A 15,168-nucleotide genomic window follows, 5' to 3' on the forward strand; every position below is an offset into this window, starting at 1 on the left:
CTCAACAGGGAAACCATGGTCTTTTTAACAAATAGTAATGAGGCAACTGGATTTTCACATGACAAAGAATGAAGTTGGACTCATATCTCACACCATATTAAAAATTAACTCAAAATGGATCACAGAACTAAATGCAAGAGCTAAAATTATACAATTCTTAGAAGAAAACAGGTAAATCTTCGTGACCTTGGATTTGGCAACAAATTCTTAGATACGACACATAAAGCACAAGCAACAAAAGAAAACCAGATAACTGAATTTCATCAAAATGAAAAACATTCGTGCTTCGAAGGACACCATCAAGAGAGTGAAAAGACAACCCACAGAATGGGAGAAAATATTGGTAAATATGTGCAAATCATGTATCTGATAAGAGACTTATAAACAACTCTTACAACTCAGTAACAAAAAGACAACCCATTAAAAAATGGACAAAGGATCTGAATAGACATTTCTCTAAAGAAGACATACAAATGGCCAATAAGCACATGGAAAGATGTTCAACATCATTAGTTATCCAAAAAAGAAAAAAAAACCGCTGACATTGAGTCAACTCCACCTCATAGTGACCCTGTAGGACAGAAGAGAACTGCCCCCTAGGGTTTCCAAGAAGCAGCTGGTGGATTCGAACTGCCAATCTTTTGGTTAGCAGGTGAGCTCTCTTAACCACTACGCCACCAGGGCTCCCAGTAGTTATCAAGAAAATGCAAATCAAAACCACAATGAGATACCACATCACACCCACTAAACCCTTTGCTGACTCACAGCACCCTACAGGACACAGCAGAACTGTCCCTTAGGGTTTCCAAGGTTGTAATGTTTATGGAAGCACACTGCCAGATCTTTCTCCCATGGAGCAGCTGTGGGTTCAAACCACTGATCTTTTTGTTTACTAGCAGCCAAGCACTTTACCACTGTGCCATGAGGGCTCCTTCTCATACCCACGAGAATGGCGATAATCAAAAAGACAGACAATAAGAAGTGTTGGCGAGAATGTGAAGAAATTGGAAATTGGTGGGAATGTAAAATGGTGCAGCCACTTTGGAAAACAGTCTGGTAGTTCCTTATAAGGTTAAACACAGAGTTATCATCCGACCTAGCAATTCTGCTCCTAGGTAGCTACCCAAGAGAAATGAAAACATTAGTCCACACAGAAACTTGTACACAAATGTTGAAAGCGGTATTATTCAAAACAGCCAAAAAGTAGAAATGACCCAAATGTCTATCAACTGATGAATGGAAAAACAAAATGCGGTCTCTCTATAAAATGGAATATCATTTGGTAACAAAAAGGAACAAAGTAGTGATACATGCCACTACACAGATGAACCTCAAAAACATTATGTTGAGCGAAGAAGCCAGTCATGAAGGACCACATGTTGTATTCCTTCTACATGAATGTCCAGAAAAGGCAGAACTACATAGAGACAGAAGTGCTTGGCTGCTAACAGAAAGGCTGGCGGCTTGATCCTACCCAGCGGCTCCGAGGGAGAAAAGACCTGGTGATCTGCTTCCGTAAAGATTACAGCCTAGGAAAGGAACCTTAGGGGCAGTTCTACTCTGTCACATGGGGTCGCTATAAGCTGGAACTGATACAACTCCACCAAAAAACAGCAACGACAACAGATGTCTGGGGCTGGAGGGAGGGAGGCTCCTTTTAGGGTTGACGAAAACGTTCTAAAATTGATTGTGGTGATGGCTGCACAACTCTGTGAATACACTAAAAACCGATGAACTGTACAGTTTAAAAAGGTGAATTGTATGGTATGTAAATTACATCTCAATAGAGCTATTACAAAAAAGGAAACGTGCACACAGCATCTGCACGTGGGCTGCTCTGTGTTAACAGGCGCCTGCTGCCGCGTGACGCAGGGCGGCGGCTCCCACGAGGGCTGTGCCCTCACACGTGTGGGCCGGGCAGGGCTACGTTCCCTCTCTTCCCAGGGCTTCTCTTCTTGTCCCCAGAGTGTTTGGCTTGACAAGGGGCTGATGGCTGGGGAATAGGGTGGCCCACCCTGAGTTTTGTCTGGTTCCCTGGTGTGCTTCCTGTGCACAGCTCAGCGGGGTGAGCTTACAAGTCGAGTGTTCTGAGTTTCCAGGAGGGAACCTGGGCTGCTCCGCCACACAGGCCCAGGAGCCTGCAGCTAACCAAGGAGAACCCCCAGGTGTCCGCCCAGAGGGTCCAGGCTCACTCATTCCTGGGTGTGGCTGAAAGCCACCACCTGCCTCCTCAGATGTGTTACTTCACGATGTTTTATGAAACAATATCAGGGTCGGATTTTCTTTCTTTCTTTTTTACTAAAACAGTAAAATTTTATTTTATTGTTGTAAAAACGTGCAACACAGTTGCCAATTCAATGTCTCTCAGGTGTACAATTCAGTAACATCGATGGCATTCATCATGCTGTGCAACCACCTCCACAATCGTGCAAATTCCCAACACAAGCTCACTGCTTCCTCCAGGATGGGCTTCTCAATCCTCCCCTCTGCATGCAGAGCCCCCAGGGAGGGGAAGGGCCTGACGTGTCACTGTCATCTCAGTGCTAACCACAGGGCCAGACACTCGTGCAGGCACAAGAAGCATCTACTGGGCAAACGGGCTTCCCTGGCACGAGGACTGAGCCAGGGTGTCCTCAGCAGGGGTGGGAGGCGGGAAGGAGGCCGAATCAGACAGGGCACTTGAGGCGCCCACAGCTCTGCCTCAACTGCTGCCACGCCTGCTGAAAACGGGCACCCGTCACCTCAGCAATCGGAAGCTCCGTGCACCCTCCGGCAAGGGCTCCTCCTTCTGTCGCCAACAGCTGGGCAAGGAGCCCACTCCTGGAGGGGACAATGGGCTTGGCCAGGGCTTAGCCGGCCCTCCCAGCAGGGCTGCCTGACCCTAACTAAGTCAGCGCTTCCCACCCGTTAACAAGGAGACTCAATTAACAATCATTTATCATAGTGCTTTTCCTATCGACAGATACTCCAAATTTCAGCACTGTGTTGAGATCGGCAACTTTTTTTTAACCTTATAAAGAGGCTAACCCTCACGCTCAAAAGGCCAGCCGTACCCACCAGCAGGCTCTGAGCTATCTGGTGAATGGGGTGGGCCCCCTCGTGTTCAGACCTAGAGTCAGGAGGAACGGCGAAACCCTGACCCCCATCAGAAAGCTTGCTGCTGCTAATGAGAACCGACCAGGCTTCGGAACAAGGCCCCGAGTGAGTCACAGCTGCGGCGCCCTCCCTGGTCCAAGCTGGCCACCGCCAGGCCTGGAGGCTCCGGCCCTCTCCACCATGTACCTTGAGCCACTGCTTCTCAGTCAGCGAGTCGCTGTAGTCCACCTCCTTGCGGTGGCGGGAGCCGCGGCCGAACATCTTCTCCTCCTCCTCCTCGCAGGTCAGCCGCTCCACCTCGGCGTCATCCTTGATGATCCACGAGGGGAGCTCGTCCTCCTCCATCAGGCGCGGCTTCCGCTTCGGGTTGCGGGCCTCCTCACGCCGGCGGTCGAGGTCCATGCGCTGGGTGTGTGCGGGGAGGACGAGGACAGAGGGAGAGAGGTGTCACCACAGGGTAGAGCCGGGGGGGCGTGCGTGCGGACATAGGTGTGCCCTGGTGGAGGGACACAAAAGGCCCACGAGGGGCTATTTCTCCACGCACAGGGCCCGTGCTGCAACACCAGTTAGAGAGCAGCTGCGGTTTTGTGGTGGCTCCTCCGTTCAGACTTGGGCTAGGGCAGGGCTCTGCTTCAGAGGCTAAGTGGGAAACACGTGAAGGGCACAGAAAAGGGGCCGCCAGCCCAGTGGAGACGAGTGCCAAGGGGTGGCGGCCCTCTGCCCCAACTTCCTGCTGTCATATGCTTCCAGCTCAGAGGCAGGGGGAGTGTGTGACCGAGGCTCTCTACAGCCCGTTGGCCTTGGACAGAGTTAATTCCCTCTGAAAGGGAGCCTTTGAGGTTCCACCAAAAAACAGATATGGGAGGATGGGCAGTCAGCAGGACTGGCTGGTATGAGGGTCACACAAACGAAATGGGGTGGTGTGGTGTGGGTCCCACCCTCCCTAAAACACACATAGAAGGTCTGGGAAGAAGGGCATGTCAGTTAGGCGGCCTGACGGGGCTGCACAGAGAGCTGCCCAACCCAGTGACTGTTGGTTTTTGATGTGAGCAGTGTGGGCACACAACACCTCGAAGCCCCTGTACACGGCGGGATACTGAGCAGAGTTCAACGTGTGCAGAGAGATGCGGCCCACAGGCCCCGGCGGCACTCACCATGAACAGATCAAACTCCTCTTCGTGCCGGGCAATCATTTGGTTGACGGTTTCATCATCGGGGACTTCGTCTTCTTCCTACAAGACGTCAAACGTTTAATTTGACTGTGGAGAGCCAGGGCGGGCGGCGGCCGTGCTCGGAGGCGAGCGGCGGCGTCCATGGGAAATGAGCCTGCCGTCCCAGTCCGGCCGCGGTGGAGAGGACCACTCGCAGCGAGAGGCACACACGCACACGCACACGCACGCTCCGTGGGACCAGGCCCCTTGCTGGCCGTCTCAGCCGAGAAGCCGAGGATTGAATGGGCATGGAGACTGAACTACCCCTCTCACCTTTAGAGGTGGCTCCTCCAAGTCGGGGTTGACGCCCGCTGGCGGAGGGGCAGTGTGGGCGAAGCTGGCACTGCCGCTGCCCGTGCTGCAGTGTCTGCTCTGTGGATAAATAGAGGACTTCAGTCTCCAGGGCTGTCAATCCGGCATCTTTCACCAGCAGTTTAGAAAAAAAAAACCACTTCAAAGAAAAAGCAAGTACTCATCCTCTTTCCTTTCAGCCCACACTCCCTTTACTCCAAAGGGATGCAAAAAAAATAAGAGTGCAAAAAAGGTAAAAAAACAAAAATGAAAGCCGCTCATGCGTCCACCACTCACGCCGGGGAGGGGGCGGCGAGGCCGGGGCCGTCCTCACCTCGTCCTGCTCCTCGTGCTCGAGGATGGCCTGCAGGAACGCACGCCGCTCGTGGCTGGAGGACTTCTGGTCGAACATGCCGGCCTGGATCACCTTCTGGTCGACATTGAGCTTGTACTTGGCGGCGGCCAGAATCTTCTCCTCCACACTGTTGACCGTGCAGAGGCGGAGCACCCGCACCTCGTTCTGCTGCCCGATGCGGTGGGCTCGGTCCTGCGCCTGCAGGTCCTGGGGGATGAGACAGCAGTCAGTTCCAAGTTAGCACCTTTAGATCTTCAAGGCAGAAGTCGATCTCTCGGTGCCGCTAAGACACACGGGGGCCTCCTCATTCTCGTGCGCCCGCCCCAACCAGAAGCTGTGTGACATTCAAGGACTGGGCTGTCATTTTGGGACACGACCTGGAGCCCATGCCTCCATTTGTCCATGGGGTGTCACTTTCTACCTTGCTGGGATTTGACAGATACTTGGGAAGAAAGCGTGGCATTTCAGGGCGACCCTGGGGGTCATTTTCACCAGCAGTGACCGTCACGGCTGCACAAGGTGTCATCAGAACTGAGGGCAAAGTTACAGGTCTCGGACAAAGCAAAGCAACATCAGGGTGATGCCAGGTTTGGTTACCGGCCCTGCCACACCCTTGCCGTGTGGCCCAGGCCTTCACCTCTGAGCCTCAGGACTCACTCTGGTGACTCGAGGACCTCTCGCGACCATGGTGCTAATTAAACGAGGGCCTGGGTTTTGGGTCCTCAGCCCAGTGCCTGGTGCAGAGAAAGCTCTCGTTATAGGGGAGCCGTGGCTACGAGTCCTACTGTTATCATCCCCCGCAACACAAAACCAGGAGGTGCCCACGAAATCCTGTCTCTGGGCCCAGAAGCTGCATGGACAGGCTAGGCACCAGCAAGGATCCTAAACTTGAGATCCACACCCAGAAGGGGTAGCAAGGGCAGCCCAGTGGGTACGGCAGTGCCTGCGTCCAGCCCTAGGCTTAGGCTCTGCCAGTGTGCACTTGCTGGCAGGATGAACACGTGATAATGTGCCCCCTACTGGCAGTGAGCCTGGGGTGGGAGACAGTCCCCCAGCTCATTACCCACCTATGTCCAGGAGCAGAGCAAGGACATGGCTCCACGGGAGCCTCTGCCCTGTCTGCTGAGAGTCAGGAGGCCAGATGGGCATGAGCCCCCCAACTGATCACCAGACACTAAGCAATCTCCCAGTCATTCCCCCAGCAGATGCCAGTGTCTGCCAGGCCGTGGGGGAGTGAAACCTGGGGCAGAATCCAGGAGGCCCCCACCAAGAGTTAACGGCCTCACAAAGTGGAACACAGAACTACCACATGCCCCAGCAATCCCAATCCCAGGCATATACTCAGAAGAAGTGAAGGCAGGTGTGCAAACAGAAGCTGTCCACCAGTGTGTACTGCAGCACTATTCATGATAGCCAAAAGGTGGGAACAACCAAACTGTCTACCAGCAGATGAATGGATGAACACAATGTGGTATATACACACTGGACTACTACTCAGCCATAAAGACAAAGGAAGTCCTGATAACACGCTACAGCATGGACAAACCTTGAAAACACACTGAGCGAAGTCAGAAAGTCTCAAAAGGACAAATACTGAATGCTCTCACCTACATGAAATAATGGAATATATAGAAACCAAACATTATGCGGTTACCAGGGGTGGGAGGGAGGGGGAAAGAGTGTTCCTCTGGGGGAGACTGAGTTAATGTTAAGGAGACCTCATGGTGCAGAGGTTAAAGCACTTGGCTGCTATTCAAAAGGTTGGTGGTTTGAACCCACGAGCCGCTCCAAGGGAAGAAAGATGTGGCAGTGTGCTTCTGTAAAGATCACAGCCTTGGAAACCCTATGGGACAGTTCTACTCTCTCCTATAGGGTTGCTAAGAGTCAAAAGTGACTAAATGGCAACAGGTTTGGGTTTTTTGGTTTGAGTTAACGTTAACAGTGGTAGAATGATTTGGAAAAGGACAGCAAGAATGGTGGCACAAAATGAAAAACGTAATCAACGTCATTGAATTGTAAATGTCAAAGTCGTGCTGGCAAAAGTTTTGGTATATGTGTTCTCACCATAATGAATAAATTTAAAAAAGATTTAAAGGGACACTTGTCAGGAGACTGGTTGGGTGTCCTCGCTCAAGTGTGCAGGGAGGTGCGCGAAGGCTCCCTGAGGCACTGCTGGAAATGCCTCGAGGCTGAAAACCCAGATGTTTGTCAGCGGGGGCCTGATTAAATAAGTCTGTGGCATCCACATTAGGGGACAGCTTGCAGCCAACTTCACGACAGATGGCCCACAGAGAGTAAGTCGTGGAACGCGCTGTGCTCATGTGGAAACGGCACACCCGTGTGAACATGTAGGCAGACGTTCAGAAAAGAGCAGGATTGGGGCAGGGGCCTGCTTTAGCTATGTTGTTACTTGCATTAAAATACAAAAAACAAGAATATATTCTTTTTCTAGCAAAACATAATGAAAAATTAAATGCTCAATTAAAAACTTTACATCTATTAATGAGGAGGCCTGGTGGCACCACGGTTAAGCGACACCAAAAGGCTGGCAGTTCAAACCCAACCAGCCGCTCCATGGGAGAAAAGACCTGGTTAAGATTCCACCCTTGGAAACTCTACAGGGGCAGTTCTACTCCGTCCTATAGGGTCACTATGAGTCAGAACCGACTCTATGGCACCTAACAACAAATCCACTAATGGCATAAGAATGAGTTTAAGAATACTGTACCCCTATACTGACCGACACAGAGGCCCGAGTGTTATTGCGAAGTAGCGCAAGCAGGCAGGAAACGGCACGTACCATCCGCCCACAAGTGTGCGCACAGACCAGGTCTGGGAGGACTTGCCCCACACAACATGGTGGCTGTCATCAGCTGATGGTTTAGGGGCATCTTCCACTTTCTTTGCATAGTGATGTAAACGTGTGCCATGATTCTCCCCCAAGACTGACCCTGGAGAATCCAAGCTGCTCTCACTGGCTCCAGGACCGAGCAGAGCATCAAGCGGGCCCCTCCCTGAGGCACCAGCCTGCCTTTACCTGGTGGGGATTCCAGTCACTGTCGAAAATGATCACAGTGTCGGCCGACTGGAGGTTCAGCCCAAGCCCCCCTGCACGAGTGCTGAGCAGGAAAATGAAGTACTCGGAGCCGGGCTCATTGAAGGTTTTTAGCAGCATGCCCCGGTCCTCTGCTTTTGTGGTTCCTGATGGGCACAGGGAGAAAGGTGTCAGCAGGGTGACCTGGGGGGGTGACGGCGAGGGGACAGAGGGAAGCATCTGCTCTGGAGAGCGGGGACAGCGTATATACTGCCGTGGGAATCAGCACCTCCACCTTCCACACTCGTTGGCACATGGCCCTTCACTGTGACCAGTGAGTGTCTGGGGTTTATGGTACCCTGCTGGCTGTGACTCCTCCAGTCCCTCACTGGGCCCGGGCAGGCCGCACCTCCTCCCTGTCACAGAGGGCTGTGAGGCAGGGTGCTGGGGCCCGGAGGGTGTGTGGCATACAACACACGCCCAGGAAAGGAAACAGCAGCCGCCACTGCTGCTGTTGTTCGCACCAGACTCCTGAAAACGTCTTCCTTTTCTGCCCAGCTCTGCCATGGGGCCAGCCAGAGGCACCGCAGCTGAGGCTGCTGAACACAGCGCTCCCCCAAACAGGCGGATGAATAGCCACTGTGGGAACAAGCGCCTGCCTGCCCTCAACCTGACTGTGGGGGGCGAGAGAGGGGCCTTCCTCAGCTCCCAGGGAGAACTGGCCACAGGCATGTGCAGAGGTGCTTTATGACGAGGACTTGTCTCCCCCCAGAAACCTTGAGCAGGCAGCAAGCAGGGGAGCTCTCAGGGACTCCTGTCAAAGGGGTATCTAAGTGCTGGCAGCTCAGACCAAGGGTGCCCTTGGCAAATTCAGGGGTTATTTTCAGTGAACCAATGAAAATTAAACACTTCCTGCCACTCACCTACACTCACCCTGGGGGCTGGTCAGTCAGCACCTGCCGCTCCCAACCCGGGTTCGGAGGGGCCACCTGTCCACCTCCCCAGCCAGCACCCTTGTCTGCCCACTCTGAGGGGGGAGATGCAACCTTACAAAGTCCACTGAGCTCCCACCCTCCGTCGGTCCTCTCAGCAGACTTTCTGCCAACGTGGCAGTTACCATGTGCGATTCTGCGGATGGATGAGGAGTGGCCATGCAGAGCAAAGGACGCGTCTGCACAGAGTCACGGAGGAGAGAATGGAAAAACCGGGCAGACGGACAACAGCTGGGGTGGGCGGGAACACAGATTCCCAGGTGCCACCTCTCCTCCGGGGGAGGGACAGTGACAGAGACGTAGGGAACAGCACACACGGAGGCCCAGCCCCTCGAGGATGCGAGAGGCAGCTGGAGTGGCTGGGCAGGGGCGGGGGTGGCGCGGAATGAGGGCCAGGCCAGGTGGCCTTGACAGGCTCTATGCTTTCAGTCTCGAAACAGCAGGACACCCTGTGGGGAGGGACACACAACGAGGTTTGTGTGTTGTCAAGGTGGTGCTAGACATAGCTGTGAGAACAGACCAAAGGAAGGCCATGTCCAGGGGAGGGGTGGGGTTGGCAAAGACAGTCAGGCCAGCAACCACCAGTATGTGGTCCGTGAAGCCACAGTTCCACAAGATGCAGGGAAAACTAGGACCAGTGGGCCCCGGGCTGGGCGTCCCTATGGAGGCACACCTTATACGTGAGCTTACACAAAGGCCCTAAGAGGGTGGGTAGGAAAAAACAGCCCTGTTTACCCTCCTTTACCCAGTGGTTCCCAAGCTCACTTTTCTAGAAGCCCTGTTAGTTCCCTCCTGAACAGAGGGTTGGGGGCCTTCCCTGGCCCTTCTTGGCAAGTCACAACGCCCCTGAGATGCTCAGGACAACACAGTCAGCATCTCATACACAGCCCCTTCCTTTCTGCACAGTGGCTCGTCCCCTGAGGGAGCACAGGGTACTGGGGCCAGCCCCGAGGGCCTCTCTGGGGCCCTGCTGCTCTCACCCTGCAGCCTCTGCTTCCTGTCTTGCTCACAGGGCTCTCAACACCCACAGTGTAGGTGCAGCCAAATCCAACTCCAGCTCCAGGCCTGACCAGCCACCTGGCTACTGTGACTGCTCCAGCAATGGGCATGTGACTCACAGTCACCTACTGACAGCCAGTTCCCAGAGCTCAGCTGGAAAGACCGGTGGCCTCTCTGCAGGGGACACTGAGCAGGTAGCGAGGATACCTGAGAATGGGGCCAAGAAAAGTAGAGCAAAGAGCTGACAGAAGCCCCTCCAATATCACATGTGCACCTGGATCCAGCTGTGCCTGAAAGCAGACACAACCCCAGGATTTCAGTTATATGAAAATGGGTTTCCTTATGCCCACATGATATGGGTTTCAATTCTAGCTTGGCCACTCTCCCAGGCCATGGGCCTCTGCTCCAGCAACAATACCTCCAGGACCCTCCCTTCCTCCCAGTCCCGAGAGCCTGCGACGCTCAGCATGCTACAATGTCCACTTCTGCTGTGGTATCAGGCTCCATGGGACTCAGTCTGCCTCAAGAGGGAGGCTCACCAGCAGGTCACTTCAGCACCAGTGGACAACAAGGCCCCTCAACAAATCTCCCGCTCGGTCATACTCACCATCGAGCCTGAGGTATTTGAAGCCACGATATGCAAAATAATCTTCCATGATTGTCATGAGGGAGGTCATTTGACAGAACAGCAGCACTTTATGGCTGGTTGCTCGGAGTTTGGGAAGAATCCTATCGAGAAGCTCAAATTTACCCGAGGCTCGGTACAGGTCCAACCTGGTGAGCAAGGGGAGAGAGGGGAGAACACACAGAGCGTTAAAGCAGCGTCTTTAGGGCAGGCAAAGGAGGAAGCTCGTCTCCAGATGGACTTGAGTGGACCTAGGAGGCGGGCCACCAGGCTCAAGGGCCCAGAAGCAGCCTTCTGAGCAGATTCTCACCTGAAGTTTCAGCAAAGCCATTCTGACCCAACTAACTCAGCCACCCTCAGTCAAGGGCGCATCACTAGGGTGACCATGTAATGACCATTCAACTGGTGCACTTCTGAGAGTGAAGGAGGCGTTGTTAGTAATTATGCCAGGACAGCGGGTGTGAACAGGGCTGCCCAGGAAAGCCGAGCCTGTCCCCCTTCTCGGTACAGGACCTCCGGCAAAGGCTCGCACTGGAGAGTCCACACAGCGCCGGTGCTGGCTTCTCCATTCACTCCAGACGACAACCTCTGTTCAACATGTGGAAACTGAGGCAGGGGGCACTGAGCGACCCGGCTGGTGACTGGCACCCAGGTCTCTGAGACTCTGTTACACAACTGGTGTTAAAAAGCACACCTCGAAAAAACCTTTGCTCTTTCAGTACCTCTGAACTTGGAAATGGTCTAATACCCCAGGGAAATATGGTGTCTTAGTGATAAGCATGCTTTCAGCAAAGCTGTCTGCAAGGGTGAAACCCCACAGAGAGCATCCACTCAGCACCAGGGGCTTGAAGACCTCTGGGCTGCACTTTACAAAACAACACGGTAGGAAACACCAAACGGCAAGGCGGTTTGTAGGCCACCCACAGAGCGTCTCTACGTCAACATTTAGGCTCAGCACGGTTGAGAAAGCTCTCACCATCACAGAGCGCACAGGCTGCAGAGGGGCCTGGAGGCCAGCTCAGTCTCAAGAATCCTGCCTCTCGGGGTTAGTGGTGGCCGACTCTCACTGGGGGGTTTTTATTCTCTTCTTTGGGTTCTTCTGCACTTTCTAAATTTCGGCAGCGTCCGTGAAATCAGACAAATAGAATAAAAAAAACAAAGCCAAGCAAGCAGTGAGAAGCACTGCCACGTGGACTCCCCCCCAACCCCCAACTGGGAAGTGTCTCACCCTTGGACGATGCCGCCAGTAAACCCCAAGTGCTCAGAAAAGGACTCCTGCAATAGAACAAGAGATGGGTCAGTGTTGGGGCAGAAGTGGGCCACCCAGCGCCACACTGCACTCCACGCCTCTGTTGCCAAAAGGATGCAGTCCCTGTGCCGGTGCCCACGGAGGCCAGAGATGGATACTGACCGCGGCGTTTTCATCTCACCACACCTCCATGCTCGCGCCCCCAGTGAAGGGAGTCACGACGCAGCAGTCCTGCCCACCCAAACGCATGAACGGTGGTCCTCGAAGGGCTGGGCGGGAACACAGGGGCTCCCCGAGACAGGCACCAGGGCCCTGCAATGCCCTGATAGCTTATGCCAAGAAGCATGGATGCTTGTGTCCTTTTCAGAAGCAAGAATCCCCTTTTGTGGCCCAGAGACTGCCCTGAAGAGCAGGGTTATTCTCGGTGCACCAGCTCAGGAAGCCCCACGTCACCAAGTGGACAGAGCCAGCACACCAAAGAGCAAACGCAGCACAGCCCCGGTGGGTGGGCAAACTGAGTCTCTACAGGCCGACGTGGTCGGCTCCGAGGCTGGGGCCCCTGCCAGGGTCTTTCATTTCACTGCCTCGTTCTCTTCCTATACTGTCTGGATTCCTTACAGTACGCCTTTGCAAGGAGAATCTCACCAAAAAGACAAGAGTATAGGCATTATCTGTCTAAAATATTAAGAGACCATTTTTAAAAAAGTAACCAGGGAGAAGCAACCTAGCTCTGCCTGGAAGCTGGGCAAAGACAGGCATCTCCGAGCCACCCAGAGCATGGAGAGGAGGGGCTTGGCCAGAATAGCTGCCAAAGAGCTCCCGGCTGCTACTGCCCAGTAATGCGCCTCAGGGCCTCACCTCAATGTGCTGGAACATGTAGGGGTGGTTGCAGATCTTCCTCAGCTGCATGATGGTGTTCATCAGGGTCTTGGTGCCCCCTTTGCCCTGGGGAAGCAAGAGAGAGGGTTCCAAATCAGGACTTGCCCTTGGGTGTGGTGGGAGTGACACAGGGACAGGTGTGGAGGAAGGTCCCAAGGGAGCTTCAGGGAGGAGGGGCTGCTGTGGCTGAGCCACCGGGTGAGAGGAGATGGCTGGTGTGAGGCTCCGAGGCCTGGAGGGCGCCCTGGGGAAGCAGGTCCACCAGGAGGCTGAAGGGCAGTTTGGGGGGCAGGGGCAGTAGGACAGAAGAAAGACTAGAGAGGAGCTAAGGCCAGGTCACAATCGCAGCAATGCCATCTGTGTACTGAGCATCATGGAGAGTTACTAGAGGATTTCTGTCAGAGAAGTCGTGAGGACTGAGGAAGGTCCTCTGACTACAGGGTGAAGGAAAGGCTAGGGGTGGGTAGATGCCATGGCCTGGAAGTAACCCAGGAGACACGCTGCCGCAATCCTTCAGGTAAGAGAGGGCCCATACCAGAAGTCAGCACAACTGCGCTAAACCAAAGCTAAGAAGTTTCCTGAATACAACCAAACACTTCGAGGAACAGAGTAGCAGAGGTGGGGGTCTGGGGCTGGGGACCATGGTTTCAGGGGTATCTAGGTCAATTGGCATAACAAAGTTTGTTAAGAAAATGTTCTGCATCCCACTTTGGAGAGTGGCGTCTGGAGTCTTCAAAGCTAGCAAGCAGCCAATCTAAGATACATAAATTGGTCCCAACCTACCGGGAACAAAGGAAAATGAAGAACACCAAAGACATAAAGAAAATACTAGCCCAAGAGACAGAAAGGGCCACAGAAACCAGAGACTTCATCAGCCTGAGACCAGAAGAACTAGATGGTGCCCGGCTACCACCAATGACTGCCCTGATGGGGAACACAACAGAGTCCCTGATGGAGCAGGAGAAAAGTAGAGTGCAGAACTCAAATTCTAGTAAAAAGACCAGACTTAATGGTCTAACTGAGACTGGAGGAACTCCGGAAGACACGGCCCCTGGACTTTCCATTAGACCAGAACTGAAATCATTCCCAAAGCCAACTCTTCAGACAAAGATTAGACTGGACTATGGGACATAAAAGGATACTCGTGAAGAGTGTGCTTCTTAGCTCAAGTAGATACATGAGACTAAACGGGCAGCTCCTGTCCAGAGGAGAGATGAGAAGGCAGAGAGAGTCAGGAGCTGGTTGAATGGACATGGGAAATTCAGGGTGGAAAGGAGGAGTGTGCTGTCACAGTACAGGGAGAGCAACCAGGGTCACTTAGCAATGTGTGTATAAATTTTTGTATGAGAAACTGACTTGGACTGTAAACTTTCACTTAAAGCACAAAAAAAAAAAAAAAAAAAGAGGGCCCATACCAAACTTCTCCAGGAGGGGTTGTGGGCAGTATCAAGGGACCTGGATTCCCAGGAGAACACTTTCAGTTCTGGTGAAGGGGGCTGGGCAGCCGGGGACTGGGGCCCTCAGAGTGGTCCCAGAAGGCAGCAGCCCACCTGTCTCTGACTCCTCTCCACTATAATCCCCCCTCCAATCTAACTTAATAACAAGGTGAAGGGGCTCAGGGGCCACGGTTGTTGAGGCAGCTTATTCCCAGCTGGGAAGGTGGGGCTCACTAGAACATTCTAACTCTGCTGGGGCTGCCACTAGGCCCCACCCACACTGCCAACTGAAGAACCTGCGGGAGTCAGCATTTTATAGGCAAAGAGTCTACAAGACAGTAGCTCAGTGGAAGGGTTTTGGAAGACCAAGTGTGTCCCCAATGGGTCATCAACCCCCACTTCTGCAGCCACATCAACTGGCTCTGCTGACCCAGATACGCTGTCGACCACGGCTATCACAATGTCCTTGGGTTCACAACAAGGAGCTCTGATGGCGCAGTGGTTAAGCACTTGGCTGCTAACCAAAGAGTTGGAGGTTCAAACCCACCAGCCTCTCTGTGGCAGTGTTTTCGTAAAGATTACGGCCTTGGAAACCCTACGGGGAAGTTCTGCTCCATCCTATAGGATTGCTATAGGGTCACCATGAGTTAGAATTGACTTGATGGCAATGAGGGTATACGGTCACAACCAGATCGGGCCTCGACCAGAATAACTGCCAAGAAGGCAAGAGAACCTGCTGGACACCCACCTTCTTGTCCTTCTCGGAGCCGTCGGTCAGGAGCACGCCCTTGGCCTGCATGTGCCGGTACAGCACGCGCTGCAGTGCAGACATGTCGCACTTGATGACGTACTCCACCTGTGGAAGAGACGGGCGCTGCTCACAGGGCCGAAGCTGCCTGCAGCCCAGCAGCCCTGAAGGGTTGCCGTGGGCGCCAGCCTCATCTGAGGCATCCTGGCCCTGGGGTGTGTGCTCTGATGGCGGCACATGGGGATGGCAAGGA

At 53.6% G+C, this 15,168-nt stretch overlaps 1 protein-coding gene across 4 annotated transcripts in view; it reads right to left on the reverse strand.

The window, feature by feature from the left end:
- The window catches only part of SMARCA4 (SWI/SNF related, matrix associated, actin dependent regulator of chromatin, subfamily a, member 4), an 88,145-nt gene that overhangs the window by 21,280 nt on the left and 51,697 nt on the right, over positions 1 to 15,168 (reverse strand). For 2 of the 4 annotated variants that reach the window (XM_004378329.2, XM_023733188.1), the window contains exons 20-28: positions 14,916 to 15,023; positions 12,711 to 12,797; positions 11,832 to 11,878; positions 10,586 to 10,752; positions 7,991 to 8,154; positions 4,933 to 5,160; positions 4,581 to 4,679; positions 4,251 to 4,328; positions 3,283 to 3,501 (exon numbers count right to left, since the gene is read on the reverse strand). In XM_004378329.2, the coding sequence (XP_004378386.1) occupies positions 3,283 to 3,501; positions 4,251 to 4,328; positions 4,581 to 4,679; positions 4,933 to 5,160; positions 7,991 to 8,154; positions 10,586 to 10,752; positions 11,832 to 11,878; positions 12,711 to 12,797; positions 14,916 to 15,023 (1,197 nt within the window). The remainder of the gene's footprint in view (positions 1 to 3,282; positions 3,502 to 4,250; positions 4,329 to 4,580; positions 4,680 to 4,932; positions 5,161 to 7,990; positions 8,155 to 10,585; positions 10,753 to 11,831; positions 11,879 to 12,710; positions 12,798 to 14,915; positions 15,024 to 15,168) is intronic. The other 2 variants (XM_012556130.2, XM_004378330.2) reach the window with 1 other exon arrangement.

Source organism: Trichechus manatus, unplaced genomic scaffold (assembly GCF_000243295.1).
Source record: "Trichechus manatus latirostris isolate Lorelei unplaced genomic scaffold, TriManLat1.0 scaffold00057, whole genome shotgun sequence".
Classification (NCBI taxonomy): domain Eukaryota; kingdom Metazoa; phylum Chordata; class Mammalia; order Sirenia; family Trichechidae; genus Trichechus; species Trichechus manatus.